This window comes from Hippichthys cyanospilos, chromosome 13, assembly GCF_059441005.1.
Source record: "Hippichthys cyanospilos isolate Australia breed blue-spotted pipefish chromosome 13, RoL_Hcya_1.0, whole genome shotgun sequence".
NCBI lineage: Eukaryota > Metazoa > Chordata > Actinopteri > Syngnathiformes > Syngnathidae > Hippichthys > Hippichthys cyanospilos.
Genome location: NC_142381.1, coordinates 11,676,014 through 11,702,522, shown reverse-complemented (window position 1 = coordinate 11,702,522; position 26,509 = coordinate 11,676,014). Strand labels below are relative to the sequence as shown.

Genomic DNA, 26,509 nt, shown 5'->3' with positions numbered 1-26,509 from the left:
ACCAATTATCCGCTTTTGATCTCACACAAACATACACTTGGAATTTGCTCCGTTATCCGTGTTTGATTACATTGGCCAGTCTCGTCAGTCTTTTACAGTTTAGCGGAGTCTGGTGTGGAAACTGAGAGCTTTTAAATATAAACTTGTGAGTTATTTTATCAAGTGTGCCTGTGCAGTGCTGTAGAGTGTGTGTAACAAATTTTATTGTTTTTTTTTTAAATTTTTTGGTTCTGTTCGGTTATGTTTGTTTTTTGACAGGGCATTCAAGTAACATTTTTTTTTTTTAAATAGTCTCCAAAGGGGTTGGAAAAAATGCTAAATATAGCCACCACATTTTTAGTATGCCAACTATAGCTGATTTTGCAAACCAACACCTTTCTCTTTGCAGCCACACAAATTTGAATTAATCAATAAGATGGATTATTTGTCCAGGCATAGCACCCTTTGAATAAAATACCACGTATGTCACAGGCCCTTAAAAAGATCATACCATCTACCTCCCAGGTCCAGAAGAGCAAGAAAATGTAGTATGTGTGTTGGAATTAGAGGCGTGATTGTTTGATTTGACCATACCTTCTCAATGAGTTCATAGCTCTCCTCCATCTTGAGGGCTCGGTTCTGCAGGGAGGTGCAGGCTCGGTGGTGCACTTCCAGCCACTGCTGATAGGATGATTCGCTGATGTCTGCCACGGCAAAGCACAACGTGCGTAGCCCTGGATGGCAACAGGGGCAAATTGGTGATGTCTCTTACTTTTTTTTTATTTTATTTTGATTGATTGAAAAGTGTGAATGCAGTAGTAAGTGTGAATTAACTGTGTCTTTTATTTTAAAATGTGTATTTATAGCAAAGGTATTTTTCTGTCTATCTATCCATCTATCCATCTATCATCTATCCATCCATCCATCTATCTATCTATCTATCTATCTATCTATCTATCTATCTATCTATCTATCTATCTATCTATCTATCTATCTATCTATCTATCTATCTATCTATCTATCTATCTATCTATCTATCTATCTATCTATCTATCTATCTATCTATCTATCTATCTATCTATCTATCTATCTATCTATCTTCCGACCCTTAATCCATCACTTTTTTTAGTGTAACACTTCAAACATTTTATTTTATAGACAAGACTTTCCTTTTAATTTATCAACTACTTTGACAAGTAAGATTTTTTCTTTGCACTTGAGCATCCTGCTTTAAACTGCTTTTATGGGGGAAGGAGGGGGTATTCAAAGGCTGGTTTTAAGTTGCAACAACTGTAAAGATCATTGGGTGGCTATGTTTAGTCTACTCTGAGGTCATACCACGTAAGTGCCAGCAGGAGGCAGTGTAAGTTCAGAACACCACCTTCGAAAGAACAGTTCATATTGGATGCAGTGACTGAGGAAACGCATTAAAGCAAACGTTTACAAATATTTGACCATTGTAACGGCAGTCACCAGACAGTTATTTTTCTACTACAACCCACCCAGGACAAGGGGAGGAGGCGACACTCACCCTCGGTGGCAAACTGCTCCAGATGTTTCAATGTGATCTCTTTGTAACGAGAGCTGTCTGCCAGTCTGTCATAGATCACCGTGTCCTGAAGACAACACAATAAAAGACATATGTTGCTGTACAAGTGAATAACTGGGCGTCCCTGTGGCATTTCTAGAAGATTGTCTGAGAAGGGCCACTACAAAAACGGTTTTGGGTACGCCTGTCTATGTCGGATTAATAATGAGGAGGATGATGATGGCGACGGGTAAGTATCGTGCGTCGCCATGGTGACAGACAAGTAACTCACGGCTCCTTTGCAGTAGAGGCGGATCTTTCCGGATGGCGTGCGCATGATGACTGACATTCTCTTCCTGACACTGCGCAAGAGAGCGGGAGAAAGTGTCATCTTGAGGTGTTGCAGCCGACAAATTATCGCACACAGTTTGAGCACAGCATGTGGCAGTTAAAAATAGACAAAATGGAGGTCTGTAATACTATAGTAAGTCACTGCAAGAAACTGTTACAGTTTGTAAAACACAAAAATATTGAAGTTTATAAGAAAGAGTAGGAGAAAAACCTTCGTAATAAACGAGACAACAGTGAAAACATAAAATTTGAAGAAAAACTAATGGACTTTAGAAACTTCCGACAATAACTAGTTGAGTGGTACTTGTCATGGTGTGTGGTCAGCATCACCTTTACAGGCATTAAGCAACTTTGAGGAGGTTAGAAAAAAAAAACAGGTGACTGCTATACAAGATGACCTCTTTTCCCCATTCATTACAAAGATGGCAGTCGATTCCAACTCAGGCTTTCACAACGCTATGCGCTAATCCTCACGGGAAACATAGTCTTTTATTACTTAAAACACTACGGTATTCAAATATTAGCAGTGAACATCCTTATTTTTAATCACAAAATGGTAAATATAAAATTATTTCAGTGGGAGTGAATGATAAGGTATTAAGGTGCGTCTTCTCCCAACCATGGAAACCCTCGCCACAGATAAACTATTTGCAAAGAGTCATGTTTACTCGGCAATTGGATGACAAAGGCTAGGTTCACACTGAAATCTTGATTGAGCATTAAGTAGGGGCTTAAACTGGGATTTAATGCTCAATGCTCATATTTTTGTGAAATTTGATTTTTTTTTATGAGGTTGTTCAGATTTCCAAATAAATGTGACCTGTGTGAATTGTGAACAGCTTAACAGCCCAAACTATCCCGCATGCGCATTGAGAATACCATGACTTCATACGCAGCAGGTGTGGCATGTTTAACATTAGCGTTGAAATACCTATACTGGAGCGAGGATATTTTTAATCTGTTAAATTTAAGGAGTAAATTATATTGAGGAGGTGGAGGGTGAGATTTTTTGCTTTGGCATTTTGTGCAGTGCCAACAATGTCTCTCTCGCCTGCTCCAAGCGAACAAGAATGAGAGAAAAAGAGACAGAGAGACAAATGCACCTCACTCTTTCCTTCATTGAGTTGTCTTTGCCTCATCTGTTTTTTTTTCTGCCATGTTTATCAATTGTGACGTTTGTAACCTGTTTGTTACGTGTGAGTCGGATGAATGCGACCTGGCCGTTCAGACTGAAGTCACATGTCAAAAGATTGAAAAAAAATCAGATCTGTGTCAATCACACTACCATCAAAAGATCAGCTACAGGTTGGATAGGGAAAAAAAATCAAAATTAGGTCACTTCGGGCCGCACTCTTGATCTTAATTGGGAGATGCTAAATGCTAAGTTTGCCACCCTGAGAAAACCTCCACCCTGCTTCTTAACAATGTTGTATATAGAACATGGTGACAGAATATTTACACTAACCCATTATTTATTTCAGTAAAACAGTCTGTTAATTACATTGCAATATTGCTCTTAACCTTTATTTGTGGCAGCTGGGTAAATTTGATACTGCACCTTGTAAACTCCAGCACATGAAGCAGCTCATATTTTTCCTCGTTCCCCATCTATAAGCAGAATGGAGACAACAAGGTTGGATTCAATTAACATCTCTAATTGAAGCAACCGCGAGGCGTGAAAGCAAATGATTAAGCCGATGTGGAGAGCAAAGATGGCTATGATGAAGCTGGAGGATTTACAGCGGCATCTCAGACACAATGTTCTCAGGAGCAGAGAAAGGAGGGAAATGGTTCTGGCCTTTCTCTGCCTCGAGTACAATCATCAGGTTAGCCAATTAGAGGAACAACAGGACGGACGACCTGCACACGTTGCACCGGCTTAAACTATTCTCATCGCAGACATGTGGTCTATATTAAAGCAGAAAAAAGGGCAGTAGACACCAAGTATCTCCTACAACTCTTAAGTCAATTCAGTCATATCTCAAAGCAGCACTGTCTTTACCTCAAGATCGGTCAGATGCTACTGTCTTGATTTTGACATTGCAGTTCATACACACATTATATTGATTCAACCTCACATGTGAAAAGAAAATTGTGTGCGCCATCCCTAGTGTGTGTATTTGTATTGCAGGGGATTAAACGTACCATTTCCACAATGACGCTGTCTGGCGTTCTCCCAGAGAACACAAAACCTAGGTTGCGTGCAGCTCTCACCAGAGCGCCTTCATCTTGAAAATAAAGACAAAGCAAATAAATACTACACACAAGAAGCCAAAGCCGGATCTGTTTTCATAACGAGGGCAGCCTTCGCGAACCAGGTATCTTGTGACTGGGCTTGCACTAGGTTGCTGCAGGGCGAGAAAAAGCTATCTGCTTGTTTTTTTACAGTTCACTTAACAAGCTCATCCCCCACATCGCTTCAAACCCCAAAGCTCCTCCGCAAGAATACCAATGCTGTACGCAATCAGGCACAAAATAGGCACATAGAGTAACCGCGTCAGGTTTTTTTTCTTTTTTTTTTTGGTTAATGAAAGACAATCATCATTGCTATTTATCACGGGTAAATTGAACTGTGGTAACAATAATAATAATGATGAAATTTATATTGACAATACAGTCTACAAGAGACTAGTTGATGCAGGTTTCAGCAAATCTTACTCCATCCTCTTATTTTGGGAATGAGAGTCCATGCAGTGTTTACATTTGGCACAGCAAACAATACCTCAAGGGGTGGTGACATTTAGCAATTCCATTAAGAGTGTCCTTTTATTTTATTTATTTAAGGGCCTCAGACATGATTCAATGCAATACTGCAACAAGGAAAGGCTATAAACATTTAATAAGAGAATTTTTTTGTTTGTTTTTTAAAGAGGATGTTGATCATAATACGTTCTATACACACCCACATGTCTTAACATGGTATTCTGCTAAATATTGATTGTGGAAAATAAATTAAGCGGCAAAATCCATCCATTTTGATGCATCTCAGGGAGTGGCCACTTTGCCAATTACTGGCAACTGAAAATGACATCACACTTAATCGGGGCCTAGGTAACTACCGATCATAGCTGACATTTTTTCGAAGTTTGGTAATCTGAGCTGTGATTGGTAATTATGTGAGCCTTGGGCGACTGTGATGTCATTTTCAATCTTCAGTCAGAGTGAACATGACCTGCTATGGATGAATACAGATGGATTTTGCAGCTTAATTTATATTCCACAATGTACAAAGTATAATACTGTGTGTTAAGGTGTGGCATTGACCCCTTTAAAACTTTGTTTTTGCTGTTTTGTTTTCTTTCTGTATTCCATGCATCCCTACTTACAAGTATGGAAAAAGGTCTGCATATATAGGGTCCCATAAATAATTTGATACTAGTGAGTGAGTGCGTTAATTTGCAACAAAACAAAAACAAAACGATCAGCATCATAAAATCTTTAAAAACTATAAATGTTTGTGTTATTTTAAATTTTAATTCCTTACTGAGATAAGTGAAAAGAAAAGCTAACGGCCATTAAATTAAACTAAAACAGGGTAAAAATACTTCAGCATTCATGCTTTGGACATGCTAAACAGACATGGATTGGAAAGTCAAAAGGGAGATATTTACATGTTGCAAGTAGCATTTCGAAGTACTGTTGTTAAATTAATTGGTTGCAACTTTCATAATGCATTTACAAAACAGGCTATTTCTATATATAATGACACGTGGAAGGTGTGATGTACCTGGGGATGCAGCTTGGTAGGTGATTTTTCCATCGTTGCGCTCAGGGACTGCGGTGTGGCAGATGGCCATCATGGTCATGAACTCCAAGATGACAGCAGCTGTAGGCTACAGGAAGTGGAGGGGGAGCTATTATGACCTTGGATTATAAACATAATACATACTTTAACTATGCAAAAAAGATGAAAGAAAAAAGTTGGAAAATAGGTGTCAATGTTGTGTTTTAGACAAATAAAACTACAAAAGAATAGGTATAGAAAGCCCCAAAAACATTAACCCATGGCCGAAGGAGGATGTGATAAAGACAAAAATAGATCCTGGCAGGATAAAGGTTCTCTTTCCTTGCTGTAGACAAAGAAGCTGCCAGTGTCATTATTGTTCCTGTGAACCTTGTAAAGCTAAAGTGTGGTCTTACATCGCCACTTATAACCTTTCAGGCAACAACAGATTGTTCACCGCAAATCGATTTTTCATATGTGAGAGGGAAGATGAGGATTTACCGAAAGGTCTCATGGGTGTTTTAACAGCATGCTTGTCTAATTTAGATTTGTGACTTTCATCAACTCTGAAACACCCCCGCACCGAAAGCTAATGTGCTTGAAAGATAATTACATCATTACTAAAACCTCCAATGGTCAGGTTCTCAAGCTAGTAAGCAGAAATGAAATATGTTTACTCATTTACATGCAGAATTATAAGGTTACTTAGAAACTAGAAGACCTAGTCCGATGGATGTTTACGCAAAGCACATAATTGTAAGCATTTAAAATTTTTGTCAGTTAAAACATAATTTGCAATTTAGTGTGGCGTCGTGCCGACTACAAAGTTTTTATCATAGATATTATATCTAAAATGCATTTGGTCACATAAAGACAAAAAAGTTTTGATTACATTTTATTGGTTCAAGATTTTGTTTTGATCGATTGATTATTTTAAGTAATACAACAACAAAAGTATTTCATGTAAGGCAGTTAAGGAACTTCATAAAGTCACATGTGTGTTGTTTAGTTGCATTTTTTGGAAGGGTTCGTATACAAAAGGAACTGTCCCAATTTACACTGACCAAGAGGAATTGTGCAAAAGTGTTTATGGAGGATAGCTGCTTCTTCTTCTGACAGAAAAGAGCATTTGAGAGTGTATCATGGGTTAAATCTTTCAATTTAGCGGAGTTGATACAATTTGGAACCGTAAATCAGTTGATTAGTATGCCCACCATAAATGGCTACACCACAGATTTTCATCAGTTTATAAAGGTTTGTTTCGTTAAAAGCACTCATGCATTGATGTAAGATGAGGCACTCAGTTGATGTTTCCAAGGGTGTTTTTCTTGTCTAACAAAATTGTGTGCACACACACATGGTCAGGAATATTAAATCTGCTTTTTCGGTCGTCCATGGCAACCCCGCTGTGTTACAAAAGAGAAAATTAATAAGGTAATGGTGCTGGGCTGTGGGGGATTGTGTGTTTGTGGGAATCAAAGGGTCTCTTGAAAATGAAAGTACACAGTTTCTATTACGGTCCAGGTGACCATGAAAGCCCCTTTGTCTTTGTATGCTAATCTAGTTTGGGTTGACAGGACTCTTCCGAAGGACGACACTGCGTTGCATGTATGTATGAGGGCCAAAGTTGAATGCTGGGTTTAGCTTAGGCTTATAACTGTGAGCGTTCAGGAGTTATTATGCAAATGAGGGCCTTGACAAGTTCAAGCGCAAAGATCCGATGAGACTGTCTCGTTGGTGAGAGAATACCGCAGTCAGCAACTGACCCAAACCCCTGACCCCCAATGACTTGTGGGTCGTCGCCAACTGTCACAGCAACAGTGATGGATGCTTTCTTTTGGCATGCATAGTGAAGTAAAAGTTGACAGTCCAGAGAAGAGACTGCTTTGACGCCAGGGACGGAAAGAGGGAGCGATGGATGGATGGAAGTAAAGGGTTCAAAAAAATGCAAAAAACTTGTTTATTTGCCTCAGTTTAAATGGCAGGTGTCAGGTACCATAAGACATGATACGAAAATAAATCTTCAGGCTGCCTTGAAACCCGAGGGTTCGGGATCAAGATGATACTATACACAGCTTGATCCCATATCATTTTTTGTTCTGAGCAGGAGACGAAACTTGACAGGCGACTTTACTCACATGATTACTTTGGAGATTTTCCAGCAAGCTTGGGTCAATAAATCCCAACTCCTCTGACGAGTGCGTGCTGTGCCTGGAAAGAGGACACAACACACATCAGACAACAAAAGAATCCACCAGGATAACAGAGGAAATGACATCCACTGCATTATTGTAAATTGTAACCTAACAAACGAGAGAGGGTGGAGAGGTAAAATTGTTCTTGTTACATATTATTAACTATTTCACTCGAACAATTCTGAGGTAAAATTGTATTACTGTAATCATTTATGCTTACAACGATGTTGGGATTAATTTTTAGATGTTATTTTTTCAAAATGGCATCAGACATGCTGTTAATGGAGCAAGGCCATGCCAAACTAATTAAAAGATTACAAACAGCAAGAGCTCCCTATGAGTTTTGTTCATGTTTACTCCTAAAAGGAATAATTCTTGAGAAAAAAAAGATGAAATCTTTAATGATCAGAGTTAAAAGCTAAGTGTAGGTTGATAAAAGAAATTATGTTTTTCATTATCTCTGCAGCTGTAATGTTGGCCCGTCCAGCGGCAGCTCGCCGGCTGTCCAGTGTCGATCGATCCACCATTCCGTGATAAACGGCGTCCTATAGATCAGGCCGACAGCAGCTTTTGTCCGTGGCACTGCAGGCTTGATAAAAATGTTACCACCAGTGCTTGCCATATAGTGGCTGCCATAAGTCTTCTTGAACCTACATGGCCGCACCGATGGGCACTCCCGCCTGTACGGAAAGGCTAAGAACTCACAGGGACGTCAATGACGCAAATTAAAACACAAAATGAGCTGGAGTCAATGTGGTCGCGATCATTTAGAGATTAGTCGGGAAGATTTATTGAAACACCCGCAGGAGGCAATCAAGAAATGATGACAGCGTTTCAGCATTTGCAGCCATATCCAAGAGCTGCTGAGCTAAACTGTGAAGGAAATTGAGGATTTGCTTAGCTTATCTTTTCCCTGACATACAGAGATTTTGGTTTTTCAGTCTATATGTATCACATCACCTTGCATCACAATACCATTCAACTTTCCAAAATGAGCATTAGTGGCATCTTGTTGTTTCAGAACACCCCAAAAAAGCTGAAACAAGAGAAGTTATCAACTAATAACTTGGGGACAAACTCCGCAGAAAAAAAAGCCAATACTGTAAATCAGTGACTCTGAAAACGCAAATGCTTCTGGTTGTACGGGGTCCACATCTAACGGTTCGCAAAAAAACAAACAAAAAAAACATTATTTTGAATGTTTAAACCAGGGGTCACCAACTCCGGTCCTCGAGGGCACCTATCCAGCATTTTTTCAGTTTAACCCTCCTCCACTGCACCTGATGCAAATTATCATGATCATTTTGGTGCTCCTGCAGAGCTTCTTGATGAGCACATCCTATGAATCAGGTGCAGTGGAGGAGGGTTACACTGAAAAAATGCTGGATAGGTGCCCTCGAGGACCGAAGTTGGTGACCCCTGGTTTAAACTGTGTAAAGATGTCAGAACACCAGATTAAGATCAATCTAACTTTCTGCTTTCTGTATGTTGATTAAACATTTATTCTTCACCAGGCTTCTAAGTGCTGAAAGTTGCTGGAGAAAGACGGTCAATCACATTCTGAAGTGGACACTATTTGGCTGTTATTGTGTTTGTTTGTGGGTGGGAGGGCAGAAGGAAGAATAAAATATTTAACTGTAAAAACGCCCTGACGGCATATTTTATAAAGGCTATGTGATTTGCATTCTGTTTAAAAAGGAGCTTGCTTACCAGTGACGCAGCTCAAGTTTAGCCTACCACATCAATGCAAAGCACCCAGCTGCAACTGCAGCACAACAGACAATAGCAACAAAGACAGCTAATGTAATGAGCCATAGCAAAGCTTTTTGGCAAATTAAAAACACTCCATTTTGCCTCCATTGTGTCAAGGCAAACTCTGTGTCAATAGCTTGCTTATTCCAAAATAGCTCTTCTTCCAAACTAGCTTTACGTTTTGCTCTTTTATAAATACTGAGTTTGTGAAAAATGCAATCAACACGAATAGTTTCCAACCACTGACGCTACAAAAGAAGGCAGATGTTGCTGACAACATGATGCATGTATGACCACACACGGCAATGCTACATGGCAGGTGGCTTACTCATCACCATGTGACATTATCCAGTGCTAATGCAGCAACAAGAACTGAGTGAGCTAGCAGCACAGGAAAAGAAAAGGAGAGCCTCTGAGCGCCATTCGGGCATCACTCAACATGTTGACGGTCCTGATGAAACCTTTCAGGTTCTAGCTTGCTCATTCATCGATTGGCTGCCAGCACAGCAGGGTTGCCGTCACGACAGGAACATGGCTGCTGACGGCTCTCAATCAATTACTGGGGGCTGTTTCTATATTAAAGCCTAATATGCTGGAGGCCTGGATGGGATTGTAGCTGAATTGTGGCATGGTGGTATCACAACATATCATACCAAGGTAGTCAGACTGCAGTGCAATAATTGTAAGGCAATATCCTCAAAAACATGAATCATTTCTATGGTCAAGAATTACTGAGAGTATCAGCGTGTTGAACTACGGTTCCTAAAAAGTAGTAGCAGAAAAAGAAAATCCTGATATGATGAGAAATTCCATTGGTTATTTCTCAATATTAACAAATATTGAAAATGGAAAATTATCAGTTGACTGATAAATTCACTTGTTTATTTCAATGGGATCGGCATTCATAGTCTAAGTTATGCATTGTCTTTTTTTGTTGTGTTTTTTTTAAAAAAAAAAAAAAGACAAAGCAGCAAGGATCAAATCATCTTTTCATTGGACTAAAATGTCTACTTTTAAATTCACTTATTGCACTCTTATTTCTGCTCATTTTGAAGGTGTGTATGTTTTTGGTTCTTACGATAGTTATCTTTGATGTATTCATTTAAGCTTTCAAATTGTTGCCCTCTAGTTGGCGCTACAGAGCTCATAAAAGCCAACCAAACAGACTCAGAGACTTGATTTTTCTTTAAAAGTTATTTGACTTGTTTGTTCGGTGTAATTTGAGGCCACGCAGATAATTGCAACAATAACCTTGTCATAGCCGGAAAAAAAAGAAGTTGTATTTATTGAGAATTCCTGCAAATCCCTATTTTATAAGAGCAAAAAAATCCCCCCCACCTCCCAAAAAAAAACATACACAATAGTCCAAGCCCAGCATCTGCTATTATTTAGACACACCTGCAAGATTCATTGGATAAAATGGTCAAATATTTGATTAAAAGCTCTTGTGACAGTTAACTGAAGTCATTTCAGTCGTTTGTGTTAGTGATCCATTCTGTACACAACAAGCAGCACCTCATGCATGATTGACGACTTGAAACTGGTTTCCGTGGGAAGAAAATGAAACAAAGGGACAAACGATCAGAGTAACCAACGCCAAGCATCAACAAACAGGTCCCCATCACCCATGCAAAAATTGTTGAGGCATGCTGTTAATTGAACATATGAACACTACTGCTGATGGTCCTGTATACACACGTGTGTGTGTTTGTGTGGGTGTGTCTGAGAGACAGCTGTGTGGTTTCATGTGGGCCAAAACTCTATACCATCCAAACACAATCTACAGAAATCATATAGTCAAACTGTATTTTGGGATACAGCATTTAAAGCTTTGTCTTCACAACACAACAGTGACACAGAACAGCTTCTTTTGAAAAACACGTCACTGAACAGAGGGTAGCTTTCAAAGTCACAAATCTAGCAAGGCAGCACCACAATGGCATAAAAAGCAGCCCAAACATCTTACCCGTCATCCTCTGCAAAACTACCATCCTCAGTCTCGGGCACGTGACTGTTGAAGCCAATGTAGGAAGAAAAAAAGGAAATAAATGCTGATTGTTAATGTTTTCTTACTATGAGTAATTATTGTTATGGGATGGTTTAGGATGCTAGGAAAGATTAGAGCTAATCTGGAAGGGTTAGGTTGGACATTTCAGTGACAATAGACACATAAGCACTATAATGCATAAATACAGTACAAATAAAGTACTTTTTTTTATCTCAATTTAAAATACATAGTTAGGGGTGGGACAAAACACGAATCTCACAAAGTGAGATGTCTCACAAGATTGAGGCCACAGGAACGAGATAAGATGATTGAAAAACATGTTTGTGTTACTGAGAACATAGCAACAAAATTCATCGAGTGTGTAAATATAAACATAAGAGGAGTCTTTTTCTTTTAGCTGCAGGAGAGATCCTTTCCCACTCAATATTTTTACAAAATGCATACAGATCTTTCGCTGCAGTGTATAGCGTAATTATTTTTGCAGTTTACATACTGTTCGCAAATATTTTACCATTACATACCATTACATTTGTGTCCAAATATTATATGGCATGGTAAGGTTTATGTTGATGTTTTGCCTTGTTGTGCGTTCTCCTACTTTATCCATGGCCAAAAAGGAAGAGTTAAGAAAACAAAAAAAAGACAAAGGATGGAAAAACAGACAAAAGAAATAGCTCATGTACTGTGCAGAATCAAGATATTTTGTAGTGTTCTAATGTTGCGAAAGCTCGTCATTCATGATATCATCCCATCCTTAATAATAGTATTAGAAAAATTATTTTCAGAATTTTGGTAGCTGCAGTATTCAGAAAAAAATCCTTCACATGATGCAACTCAGTGATTGTGAATATGTAAAATATAATAAAAATACTTTAATTCAAGTCAAGCTTGGAATGATTGTGTACACTTCACTCAACTAAACAACATCTCTCCTTGAGATTTGGACTCCATTCCAGTGGAATTAATTAATGTCTACACCCTCGGGGACGACTTTATTAATTACAGCAGCCCTTCATTTGTGGAGAGAAACACATGCAGGCAGTTGTGTCAGTGCTTTGTGTGTGTGTGTGTGTCACCCAATTACAAGTCACGACTTTGCACGCACTTGTGCTAAAAATGTTCCCGCGTTTTCCTTGGAAAAAAGATTTTCACACGTTTTTCACTTCATGCACAAAACTCAAACAGTGGAGTTTGTTTATTCCAGTTGAAGACACACGCAGTGCTATTTCGAAACAACACTGCTAAAGATACTTGACGTCACCTTAGGCGAGCAATGAAATAGGACATCTGCGATGGGAATAGACGGCCAAGTGTCACACGGCAACGCAAGCTTGTGTGCTGAGTGGAAAAAAAATGAATGTACAGAAATCTGTCACTCAAGCCACAAATGTTGTTGAAGCTTTGCCTCATTAAAAGTAGTCTTTTCTGATTTGCATTCATAAATTAGAATTAAGAGCAATATATTGGGGGATGATTAGGCTGAGACTGTAGACTAAATTCATCCGGCCACCCCACAGAAAAAATTCTGGTAATGTCTCGAGTTAGGCTTGCCGAAGTGGGCTACAAGAACAAAGCAACTTTTGGTAGCTGTCCTAACCACATAAATATCAACTGTTTTATCCTGATGGTTTTAGCTTATGTTCGTCAAATACAAGTTCTACTTCCTTTCTCCTCCACTTTAGTTCACTGATTATTCTAAGAGTAATCTATTATCTTGGTATGTTCTGAAATGAAGAAATCTAGTTCAATCATATTTGTTGGAATAACTTATTTCTCCAAATTCTTTGATACAGTCCAATCATTTTCTACTCTTTTCTCTGCACATCATCAACCAGGCTCTTAAGTGAATTCTAAATTTGCACTAATGTGCTCCTGGCAAACTAGGTGCACATGCTTTTCTGCTCTCCAAAATGTTGGACGAAAACAGCAAAGGAGCTGTTAAAAATCTTTTATTTATAGCTCAAGAGCTGTGACAAAGCTACTAATGATATGGTGAAGCAGGAGAGAAAACAGCTAACAAAGGTGAAGGCGAGTAAGAAGCGAGCAAGGCGACATGAGGACAAAAGTGGGGAGTGGGGTGAGAGCGGCGTTACGTACCCGTAGGCAACGCCAGCGATGGTGCACTTCTTAAACTGCATGACATTGCAGGTCAACGTGCCCGTCTTGTCAGAAAAAATGTATTTCACCTGTACAGGAGGAAGAGCACGTTAAAGATGGCGCGCCTTTGTAACGTGAAAGATAAGCCACAGGCTCTTGATTACCTGGCCCAGCTCTTCATTCAGGTTAGAGGTGCGGGCCATGGCTGGTGTGTTTGTAGGCTCATAGATCATATCAGTGTCCTGCCACGGTCACAGTTGAACAGATGGACATTTAGATTAGAAAATTTACAGACATTTGCACGCATTGACACGTCCATTTCAGCCATTATCAGCAGTAAAACATGAAGTTTCTTCAGTGATTAATTTAATCTCTAAATTATTTTTCACGTACCATTAATACCTTTAAAAATACATTTTTCCGCTTGCTGTTGACTGAAAATGACATAGCTTGTGATCAAGGTTTAGGGAAGGACCAATGACATAGGATAGCGAATGTCACATGATCAAAGAAGACAGGTGAGCCATGTCCGGTTGTTACTTGAGGCTTAAACAAGTGATTTAATTTTTACTCGAGAACAAATGTGGAATTTTTTGTTTTTAAAAAGGCTGTAACATGAAAAGTCAACGTTTTGGAGCTTTTAACCGTGTTCCAATGATGATTGTCACCCTAAACACTCCCAAAGTGTTATTTTTCTTCATTCACACATTTCTAAGCAGTCCTTGCTTATTCTGGGCTCTCGCACTGGCCCCGCCCAAGCACATGAAAACGCCTTGAAGTGCACTCATGATGACAGGAGAATTTGTACCGCCCCCTACCGCCTGTGCAAGAGAAATTACATGCCAACCTTATCCACGTCTTTTAGTTTCATTATGGAACAGGAGCTGAGGGTAAATTTTGCAGAATCGACCAAGTAAAAAGCAATGTTTTATTTATTAGCTACAATGTTTTACTGTATAAAATGCTAAAGTGGTCAAAATATGTGGGAGCAGACAGCCGGACAATAAACGTCAGTAGTAAATAATTCACCCGCGGGCGGAACTATTGTTATGAATACTAGGTTCCCACAGGGACCAATTTGATCAAAAGGAACGCGTCTAGCCATATATCGACGCCGCTTTGCATTATAGCGTCAGATAAGCGCTTGTTTTAAGCCTCATTATTTATGCTGTTGGAGTAGTCTTAATCATTCGCGAGCCTCATGAGGAAGAGCGGTCAGGATGATGGATGGATGCATGTCGCGTGGTCCGCCACTTGAGCTGCAAGATGGCACAACACGGTAAGCGCAAACGAGGCGTTTTACTTCTTGGTTAGAAAAGTCGGCACCATAAAACTCATATTTAAAAGGAAATTAATTGCAAATGAGCCAAACATAAATTCTATGCACATATAATTATATGCACTGTGGCAAGTATATAAATATCATGTTATAGCCCCTTTAAATAGTACAGTATTAACTGAACATATTATGTTGTCAAATGATTTACAATTTACATTTTTTTTGTAAACGATGAAAATGAGTGAACTAGTATCACCTTACCATTCAGAGATGATTGAGAAACACAAATTCTCATCGCTACAGGTAAATATATTTTAATAATAGTTTTGGAAACCTGAAAGGTAGATTAACACTTAAGACATCAACATTATGAAGACATATTGATGGAATTATTTGGTAAGGAAAAAAAATGACTTGCAGTTCAGAGTTGAGCATTTTCAAGAGTTTTAATAGCTTGATTTTTTTTTTTTTTTTTTACCTCTTAATGTGTTAGGGAAATTGAAATCAAGAGACTAGCTTTGCACATTTTGATGTTTTTTCAGGCACCTATATAATATGGATGATGTTTGTTGACCTGGAATGTTGTTCAATTCACAGCTGAGCATTTTCAACTGTTAATGGTTTCAATTTCATAACCTCTTAATGTTTTTGAGACCAACATATTGGACAACAGCTTTGCATATCTTGGCATTTTCCCAGGCTATATGATGTGGATGACATTTATGACCTGCAATGCTTTTCATTTCACACATGTGCATTTTTAAAAGTTAATAGCTTCAATGTATTGGTCTCAATTTGTTTGAGATTGTTTTAAGTAAAACATGAGTACAATAGATTTGCACATCTTTGCATTTTCACAGGCAACTACATCATGTGGTTGATGCTTTATGACCGCGAATGACTTTCAATTCACAGCTGTGTATTTTCATGAGTTAAACGTTTCTATTTCTTTACCTTGTAATATGTTTGAGACAATCCTAATTGAATTGAAAACAACTTTGCACATCTCGGCATTTTCTTACGCAGCTAGTATATGATGTGGATGATGCTTTACGACCTAAAATGACTTTCAGTTCGTACCTGTGCACATAGAAATTAATATAATAGCCTTGCACATCTCGGCCTTTTCCCGGGCAGCTATATGATGTAGATTATGCTTTATGAACTGGAATGACTTTCAATTCACAGCTATGCAATTTCAAGAGTTAATAGGTTTAATGTCCTAACCTCTGAATGTGTCTGACACCATCTGAACGCAAAGGTGTTTCCAGCTGGTAAGAGTAGTTAGCTTTTAAATCATCAACAATTTGCAAAATCCAGCAAGACAAAATCCACACGGTACATACGAGATCGATTAACGCTCAACTCACCCAATTGATGAAGAAGGCCTGGATGAACTTAATGACCTCCAGCGTGACCAGGAGGCTGATGGGGATCAGGTTGTTGAAGAGGATGATAAAAGTGAGGAAGTTAAGGCCGAAGTTCGCCGCCCCGCCATCTATTGAGGGGAGACGGGTTTGGACACAGGAAGTGATACACAGGAGGCTCGTCAGCGGCGGTTTCATGAGCATCCGTCGGTTAAATGTTAAGACCCCTTGGCTACTTCCAGCCAATGGTCCCCGTTATCCCAAAGCAGGGAGAGTGTGTTGGGCTAACACGGAGCATTAGCTGGAAAGTAACCCATCCTCACCCATGAGTCAAATTTAACGTCCCATATATTGACAGTGAGGGACTGAGGTTTCTCCGTTGTCATTAGTGTCACAGCAGCAGCCTTGGCATCCAGCATGATCCAGGCAATGAATTCCAAATGAAGCACTATGCAAAATGATGCCGCCCTTACCCTCCCTGCCTTCCCCATAGCAAATAGTGTCAATGATCAACATAGAACCCCACGGACACCAAACATGAAAACAAGAGCGATGTCATTTACCTTTCCACAGCTTGCGGGAGCTTGCAAGAGTAACCTTCCTCAAGCCAACTTCATCTTAGCATTGAGAGGAGGGAGCCTCTTGCAGTAACATAGCAAAACAAACCAAAACAAACAAATGGATGGGGGGATGGAAGCTACAACTTCTACTGGTACAACAAATACAGGGAGTCTCAGAAGTGTGGTGTTGGGGAGGGGGGGCAGACAAACGCACTGGATGCTGTCAAGACAAAGGAGGGGAGATTCAGTCCATAGCACATTGCCAACCAACAAGGAGTGGAAAAGAGCGGGTGGATGACCACTGCATCTCCACATTTTTAGGTCCCTTCACTCAAAAAGTGGGCTCTTTGAACACTGCAGGGCATGCGAGAGTGCAAAACCACAACAGGAGTGGAACCTCTCAAATTGAATGTTCTGTAAATTTACACTACAGAGGTTTGTTAATGACCTTTCGAAATTTGAACGATCAAAGACCTGCAATGTAAATATTTGTATGTAAATATGTAAATATCTGTAAATATTTGTGTAAAAAAAGAAATGCTGTGGGCTTGTCCATTCATTGTGCTGCCACCATGTCTTGCCCAGCTGTTGACTGTCAATGAAATACTCTATGAGCTAATAAAAGGGAAATCTTAAACTTTTTTTCCAGTCACTTACCCCTTTTGAATTTTTTTTAACCCCTTGCTGTGCCATCCGCACCTGATTATTGAAATATTGGAACTACATTTGTAGTGGCATCTCATCTGTTTTATTTCTTACTCCTCGGCCAGAGAATTGTGCCACTAATGACATTATGTATCCGTATAAGACGTAGCAAATTAAAAGCATACAACATTTTGCAAAGACACTAGTATGCAATTTAGCAATAAGTTGTGTCATGTTGCATTTAATTTGCTCTTGATTTGAAAATAAAAATGAACTGTTCCTGTTGCCATTTTAAGGAGTAACAACTCCATGTACTCCCAGGGGTATTTGTTCCCCATTTGAACACAATGGCCCTCATTTATGCCAATTGAGCAATTTTCTTATGACTTTTAAGAATGCTGAACTATTACTTAAAATGCAGATACATTTACATAAAATTTGAAAGTTGATAAGAGTATTTTTCAACTTCAGAGATTCCACTGCACTTTGAATATCATTATAACCAATAGCAAACATCGTCAACCAGTCACAGCAGCAGGTTTTAGTCGAAGATGCACTTTTTTTCAAAATTTCGTTAGTTTAGTTAAGCATCAAGACTTCCCTAAAATAATATTGTAAGCAGAATTGAATGTTTTTTGGCTGTAACAATACCAGTTCAGCATTTGATTGGCTCTATTCTATTTTACAGTACTAGAGTACAATCAAGCAAGTTGCCTAAATGCACAATTTGCACTTTATGGCCTCAATCTGCATTATGTTATCACAGTATACAGGTATAATGTTGACAATAGCCATCCTCAGCACTCTGTGACCGCTCAAAGTCACATTAATTATTCACCGGGCATCAGTGACATACGAGCCTGCGGGATGTTACGCGTGGCCAGCTAACGCCGATTTTTCCCTTCATCTCTTCAATGTTGGTGAATGGCTAGGCTACAATCATTTTTTGTTTCACTACTTCCTGTGACCCGAAATAATTTGACAGGCTTTCCACCGCTGCCTTTTGTCACAGGTTGGACAATGCGCACTGGAAAGAGTCTCAACAAGCTCCCTATGGCAGTACAATCAGTCTCAAGATGGACCCCTGCTTTAGGACTTACACTGCCCCGAAAGCATTTTAAAATTGTTTTAAACCCCGCGCCAAATCCATTGGAGCACCAATCGAGCAGCGTTTAAGGGGAGAGTGTAAGTCGTAATGCAAGTTTAAATCGACCAGGACACAACCTCTACCAAAGGCCTATCAGGCCACAGAGTCATGGCTAAAGTACCACGATGATCACTTTGCATACCAGAGCTTCATCATCGCAAAGCAGTTTAGGGATTATATGTATTTATTTATATATCAAACCCAATCAAACAGTCTGACAAAATAGTTGAAAAATTCAGGCAAACCAAAATTTGAGCATTGAGTTTAAAATTCACTTTAGCTACCTCAACGATCTAGATACAAAACTTTTTTAAAATAAAGTATGTCAATTATAGCTATAGAAAAATTACAGACTTACAATCCCGTTCTAGATTTCATTTCTAGATCTCAACTGACCGATTGTCGAAAACGTGAATTTGAAAATCGATTAGTTATCGATTCGCACTTCTATAAACATGCAAAATAGCCATTCAAATAAAACTGTGGTCAGTCTTCAATACAAAAACACAATTTCTTAGGCAGCGGACGTAGCAGAAAAGCGCATTTTATCTCAAACTGTTTTACCGAAACGTCTACCGACGCACTAGACCACAACCAGGTTTGCATGACTCCTCTTACCCTTTTGTGTGGTGGTTTGAATAGAAGGAGAAAGAGGCTTTTATAAAGTGTCAGCCGCTGCGCCACATATTGTGCTCAATTCATAAACATGTATGCAGCCTCGTGCTGCAAACAGCCATCGGAGCATTACCTCCAGTGAATGGCGGGGCAAACTACTCATTCTGGAGAAGAATGAGAGCCGGTTATCTGAAGCTTGGGAAAGGCAAAGTGTTCCACGTGGCACAGAACAAAAGATATCAAAGTAAAAATGGAGGAAAGGTGAGACATTGTTTGCATCAGGCACTGAAAAAAAAACTAGACGAAGGTATAAGAGAGAGCTGGAGGGGAACACCTATCGTTGGATCCCTGGTATGTGCTTGTCCACGGGAAGGGGCCCATACAAAGTTGGGCAACCGTATAGGGGGCGAGGGTAGGGGGCCTCATTTGCTTAGCAAAGGCAGAGCTTCAGTAAGGGGTTAGTAAGGGGAGGTCATTCACGGATGGCCAAGGCTTTTAAATGGTTGTTACCTGGAGCTGTTAAAAAAACGACAACAAAGAAAAACAACAAAACCAAACACAACATTAGAAAGGGAACCAAAAAAGTACAGCAGCGCAGTGATATTCAACCATTTCTCGCTCAACACATCTATGCATCAGTTAACAGGGAATCTAATCATTCCCGCATTGCCACATATTTCACTTGTTATGAGAAACATCGTTTAACTGAGGCAACTTAACATAACAAAAAGACACGTACATACCAGCATTTAAGGAAGTAACTTAAAACAAAATAAAGAAAAGAAATAAGCTGATATGGACACAAGTGAGCTCAAATATGTGCAATGAGAGGCGGTGTGTGGCCTCGGAAGGAGCAGGGAGGGGAGGGACTCTTACAGTTGAGGTCCATGTACCAGGCGTCATTGCCGCACCGGTACTTCCAGATGGTTTGGCCTACGGAGCAGACCAACGAGATGGCAAGCAGGCAGCCAAACAGCACCAGGATCTGAAAATTGGTGATGCGCTCCACGTTGGACAACTTCAGCGGAGGCCGAGTGGAGTTCTGACAAGGCAACAAAATGAGAAAGTGTCTGCGATGTTGACATGTTATCAGATAAATGCATTTGGTCCTGAATTAGTATACAAATAGTTGCAAAGCAAAGAATTGGGATTGTGACAAATCCTTATTGGGAAAACACATTCAAAGTATTAACTGCATAAAACTAGTGTAGGGCAATAATTAGCTTTCTTAAATATATTGCACACTATTGTGAAATATTAATTCAAGTGTTGAACCCTAACCAATCACAGCTTTGCTATTTTATGACTTTGGTTATGTAACATTAACAAACTGAGCTGATATTGGTCATTACCTGAGCGGTGAGCAAATTTGAATTCATTTTTAATTGAAAGCAAGTGGCAAAATGTTCGCCCCATGTGATGGATTAAAATGGGTTGATTTTGCTGAATTAATATTCAACACAATACAACACAATATTAATGCATAGAAAAATGATGATTTGATCAAAAATGGTTTGACCTCCCCTTTAACAAAATCACAGAGTCTCTATGTAGTACCTGCATTAGTTTTGTGTCATGACCCGTGTAGACCACCACACCATGGACCCACTGGGTGTTCCGTAGCTGGGCTCCTCTCAGTAAAATCTGGTCTGGACCAAGCGGCACTGTGCTGTAGCGACCCAAAAAAAAAACAAAACAAAAAAACCTCTTATGAAGGTTACTTTACCACAGGATCACATTTCCTCTGATTTCAAGTTGGAATTTATGTGTTTGCCTGAACAATCCAGGTACCGTACCAAAGAGAAGTCACTACTACAGAAAACATTTACGATGACACAAAAAGAGCATGATGCTGTCAAACGTTCTAAAAGCCAAATATACTTGTGCAAATTGCTTACTCAAAGAAGCTTTTTAGACCCTGAATGATCCAACCATAATGTCATAACATTGCATCTAGTCCCTCCTAAAAATGCATTTTCCTTCCAGTGACAGCTTTTGAACAAAGGCATAATTGAATTTGAGCAAGCCAGGTGCCTTCAGCAGACAATGCTCTCAGCTCTGGGCTAATGGATCAGCAAAAGTTTCAGCTCTAAACAAGTTAAAAAAGATTATGTAAACAGCAATGGGATTTTCAAACTTGACTGGTCAAATAACACACTGTTCCTAAACATCCTAAACCTTTTGGAAGCATAAAATCATTTATAGTTGGACCCTAGTGATTAATGAATTTTAAACATATATCATGAAATTGGTTGATGAGGTCATTGCACAGATCTGCCATTCAAAACATCCATCCATCCATTTACTATAGCCGCTTAGCCTCACAAGGGTCGCAGGCTTGCTGGTGCCTATCCCAGCTGGCTTTGGGCAGTAGGCGGGGGACACCCTGAACTAGTTGCCAGCCAATTGCAGGGCACACAGAAAAGGACAACCGTTCATGCACCCAATCACACCTAAGAACAATTTAATGTGTCCAATACACATGCCAAACCCAAAAAGCAAACACCACAAAGGAAAGCCAGAGCCAGCTGGAATTAAATTCTGTTCCCTTAAATGTGAGGTGGACGTGCTACCAACTCACACACCAAGCCGCTCCCATTCAAAACAAGGCAAATCCTAATGTTTACAACAAATGATTCAAGTGAAAAATGCAAGGATGTTGTGCAAAGAATTGACTTGAATATTACTACTTTCTCACTACTATTATTGCGCAACCAAGTCAAAGGATGTTTAAAAAAATAAATAGTGCCACATAGAGCATGAATGTATTCAAAATGGCAACTATTAATAACACAAACACATATGACTAGTATTAGTTAGCACAAATACATAAACATTGCTCCTAAAAAGGGTTAAAAGTCCTGCTGTCAAAATGTAGAACTTAAGAATTGAGCCCACCTGTGCCCATCCAGTCGGATGTTCCCAACAAACTCATATAGATGACGGTTTGGACACTCGCACTCCATCTTTCCTGAGAGACGCATCAAGCTGTCTATGTCCTTCAAATCGGATGTCACCTGGAGACCCTGTGGATTTTGTTATTTCTTGTGTCACTAAACAAACCAAAAAAATGGCATAATGTGTACCACACACACACAAAAAAATCTATGTAATTCACCTGTCTGATTTTTAGATTTGTTTCACCGTCTAGATTAGACGTTTCAATGTAGCACATTCCCTGTGGTTCACTGTTTGGGAAAGAGAATGTTGACATCAAACCAGTAAGACATCTATCAAAAAATCTCTAGACATGAAAATGAATGAGCATTATCTAATACTGTGGAGAAGGAAGTAAATGTAGGGCTGATTTTAATTACAAACACAAATCTGGACTACTTTACTAATTTAAAAAAAGTTCTGTGCGCAAGCCTACTTAAAAGTTATACTAATGAGAAGTATTCTTTATTTGCAGGCAGCAAAGGGGCCGAGACAAGAGGAGAGAGGAAACTCCAAAGTGGCGTGATGCGAGCGAGAGAGCGTGCAGAGCACAAGAAGCAGAGCAGACAAATGAGCTTCTGACAGATTTCGGGCACAGGGACAACAGTAGAACATGCCAGGACACTGTTAGCAACTCTTTTGTAAGCAGTTCTTTGTATTAGAGTGGCTTGGTCCAAACGTGGGAAGGAGTGGGAATCAAGAAAAAGCAAGAACAGGATGCTCTTTATCTTTGCTATTCAATTAGTACTGGGCAATATGATCAATTCGATTAAATCATCATTTTTAAAATTCAAAATTTGAAAATTAGCTAAAGCTTGAAATCAAGATTTTGCATAACCGACAGAATGTTGGATGTGTGATTTACAAGACATGTTTACAAAAGTTACTACCTACTTAATTGTGGCATTTAAAGGGAGACCACTTTAGTCTTTTATTTGGCAGTAACAAGTCAAATCTTTAAGTACCAGACATTATAGATACTCCTTCAGCCTAACACTTGAAAATACTTGAGAAAATATATAAATAAGTACATAGAATTGAATGTCTGGCCTCCTAAAAAGATAACATTAAACTTTGGGATTGGAATGATGACCAATCAATCACGGTTCAGCTTAATATCACATGACCAACAGGTGAGTCATCATTGGTCATTAACCAAGTCTTGAGCAGATTCTCATTTTCAGAAGACATGTGGAAAATTTGTTTTTAAAAGGTATAGCTGTAAGTCAAACACAATTTAGTCAACGAAATAAGTATAGACAATATATCAAAAAATGGCAAAATAAATGGACTTTACCTTTAAGCAAGTTACGCAATAAATGGCTGCATTAAAGAAAAAAATATACATTTTTTATAGCGCTTGTCCTCATTAGGGGTCATCGGTGAGGCAGAGTATACCTCGCTCATTATTTTCTGTTTATCATGATTAGTCAACTGCGAGTACTAAAGTTTTTGAGTTTTACTTCTTAGAATGATGTTTGCATTTTTTTTCACGCCTTGTGTGAATGGGCTGACTAATAATACCACAAACAGTTATTTAAGACACTTCCTTTTTTTTTTTTTTACTTCTGCATTGCCAGAAAGGACTAAAGCAAGTTGAAAAGACAGAAAAAAAATACTAGATTGGTGGGAGGCCAAGTCTAATTGTCCATAGGATAGGGGTCTGAAGTCAATGACCTGCTCCTGGCACGAGCAACCCACACAAAAATGCAGAGTACACAATAGTGTATCATATTCCTTCATTGCAAAAAACAAAAAAAATGGCAACCTCAGAACAAACCACCTATTGACCGTATTAAAAGTGAAAAAGGCCCGAGCTCTTTTCACAACTCAACATTTTCATTTCCTACAATGAGGTCATATTTATTGAAACAGTCGAAATGGAAGCAGTTGCAGTCCAAATATTAAGCACCAAATTGTTAAGAGCGGTTTTTACTTGTTTGATTGTTGACTTAAAATTACACTCAAAAGTCAGAAAATTGTGATGTGATTCATATTTCATTCTTGGAATGTGGCCTCATGCAAATTAAGTGGGGAATGTTTGCGTCGGCCAGCTGTACGAGCCATGCAATAGTAAAAACAAAAAAAACAAAACATGCAACATCTGGGACATAATCACAAGCTCCTTCCTTTTTCCCTGCGGCATGCAAACGAGCTTCTGAGACCAGCTCCTGAATGTCTGGCCTCGTCTTTGCAACAGCTGTTGCCTGGAAACGCGTCTGGTTTTCCTGACCTGGACGACAGTATGACGAGGTCAGCCGGGAGGTGATCGCCATTGGCAGCTCTGACTACTTCCCCAACTGTCACCTGATGTTAGCAGCCGCACGCCAGTGGCAGGAGAGACGACGAAAGAGAAAGGGTGGTGGGATAGGAGAGGAAAAGATGAAAAGACAAAGAGCAAACACATGAGACGCGAAAGGTAACTGTTTGTCAGTCCTGAAGCTACTTCATCAGCTTTCTCTTAAAAAGGGCCAAGGAAATCTGATTAATTTTTTTCAGACCTCGAGAAATTATGCTGTCAAGCTATAAATCAAGAGTTTAAAGGCAACACAGACAGAAGATAGAGACGATCCCAGTGGACAGTCAGAGTGGACTCGTGGTACCTGCATGATAAAAGCACAGCGTCCGCAGGCACGAAATCACGGTCATTTACTTTAACAATATCGCCCATTTCAACCTGTGAAAATAGACTGGTTATTGCGGTGCACACAATGGTAAAAACTTTGACTGTAGTGATGAAAAGATGTACAGTGAATGGCATAATAAGATTTGAACAAGATTTTCTACTGAGTAAAAATAAAAAATAAATATTGAACAATAGTCAACTCCAACTACAGGCAAGGGGTGAAGTCAAACAAGAACATTATCAGACCCATACTGTAAGAAAAAACAGTCACTAAATAATTTGGGGGACCAACCAGAAAATTACAGTATTTCTCTGAGTAGAACTAGCTTATAAATTGACCCCCCCCCCCCCCTTTTTTTTTTACTTCAATTTGGGTGAATTTTACAAAGACACGATTTAATTTATGTTCCAACAAATTAAATATTTGAAGTTTCAAAGCTTTAGTTGTTTTTACACAGCTGAATATTAATTTGTCGTAAAGCCCTAAAAGCTCCTCCCATTTAGAGTGTGGAACGTTGCCTTTCGCTGTTTCTTCCCCCACCAGCCAACATCCATGCTGGCTTGTTTAAGTATACGTCCAAGGGTTGAAGGGGACAAGTGAATCTGTCCTTTCGTTTTCATAACGCTTCCATAGCTTTCATAATGCTGAAAAATATTAAACACGTAGCCTCGTTGTTGACAACAAACAGGCAATTAGGCGACGCATGATGAAAGTGCATTTTTGCGATGTTTGGTGTAAACGCTCTAAAACAAATGCATACTATATCAAATTAGAGGTACATACAATCATTTTAAGTCTAGTAAATGACATATTACTTATTTTGCATTTGATTTAATGTTATTCAAACACAGATATGTGGGAGAGATTGGTCTGTTTTGTTATATGGTTATAAGCCGACCCCCGGGGTTGAAAACAAGGGGAAAAAAACTCGACTTGTACGTGTAGAAATACAGTACCTGCCCTTACAATATGCATGAAGATGATGTAAAAAGCAAAAAAAATTAAAACCACGTTGCAATACTGTGATTTTCATCCACAGTTCCCAGGAATATCATTATTATCTCTTTAATGTTTTATGATTGTTTTCTGTTATCTGAAGAAATACAAAATCACAAATATTAATATTGCAAAAGTGAAAAAAAACAAAGTCTTAAAAAGAAAATTCAAGTCCTTAAAACACCTAATTATTTTTTATGGCTATTTGTTTCAGATGCAAATTAAACAACTGCATTATGTAAGACCTGGCTCTCTTTTCGGTCTTTTATAGCAGTTCTAATGGAAACATTGGATTAATTTACTGCTTCAACCATTCAAGGGTCAGTGCTGGCCTGCTGTGGATTGTGGGTGTGTTTTCTTTTGATCCCCAATCAATAGTAAAACCAGCGTGACTAATAATGGGTTGCCTTGTTAGGGATTCGATTGAAAGGCACCAGAGACTTCTAAGTTATTATTATTGCATACCTTCTCCCAATGCACAATCTCCCAGGCACCGTTTCTTAACACTGTGTGACATAAAAGAAAGGCAGAACAGAGAAACGAAAAGAGGAAGTCAAAATGAGTTGATATATATGTATAAACTGTTACCCGACAAAAATGGCACCAGCGCAACGGTTCCCATACCTTGACATTCCTTTTTGTTGACAACACTGTCAGCATTATGGCGTTTCTGAAAGAAGAATGAAAGAAGAAAATGTAATG

The 26,509-nt window shown here is 39.1% G+C and overlaps 1 protein-coding gene across 6 annotated transcripts in view; it reads right to left on the bottom strand.

Moving 5' to 3' along the window:
* atp8a1 (ATPase phospholipid transporting 8A1) overlaps positions 1-26,509 on the bottom strand; it is a 91,496-nt gene that overhangs the window by 42,604 nt on the left and 22,383 nt on the right. For 3 of the 6 annotated variants that reach the window (XR_015867564.1, XM_088430888.1, XM_088430886.1), the window contains exons 5-22: positions 26,432-26,477; positions 26,273-26,313; positions 24,418-24,491; positions 22,366-22,435; positions 22,146-22,273; positions 20,805-20,916; positions 20,124-20,289; positions 16,284-16,411; positions 13,799-13,876; positions 13,635-13,723; positions 11,496-11,540; positions 7,721-7,793; positions 5,586-5,691; positions 4,004-4,086; positions 3,417-3,466; positions 1,800-1,869; positions 1,511-1,595; positions 574-713 (exon numbers count right to left, since the gene is read on the bottom strand). Coding sequence is in view for 5 of the 6 variants with exons in the window: in XM_088430888.1 (XP_088287014.1) it covers positions 574-713; positions 1,511-1,595; positions 1,800-1,869; positions 3,417-3,466; positions 4,004-4,086; positions 5,586-5,691; positions 7,721-7,793; positions 11,496-11,540; positions 13,635-13,723; positions 13,799-13,876; positions 16,284-16,411; positions 20,124-20,289; positions 20,805-20,916; positions 22,146-22,273; positions 22,366-22,435; positions 24,418-24,491; positions 26,273-26,313; positions 26,432-26,477 (1,584 nt within the window). In the remaining variant the exon portion in view is untranslated. Of the gene's footprint in view, positions 1-573; positions 714-1,510; positions 1,596-1,799; positions 1,870-3,416; positions 3,467-4,003; positions 4,087-5,585; positions 5,692-7,720; positions 7,794-11,495; positions 11,541-13,634; positions 13,724-13,798; positions 13,877-16,283; positions 16,412-20,123; positions 20,290-20,804; positions 20,917-22,145; positions 22,274-22,365; positions 22,436-24,417; positions 24,492-24,787; positions 25,124-26,272; positions 26,314-26,431; positions 26,478-26,509 lie in introns of those variants that run through there. The other 3 variants (XM_088430887.1, XM_088430890.1, XM_088430891.1) reach the window with 3 other exon arrangements.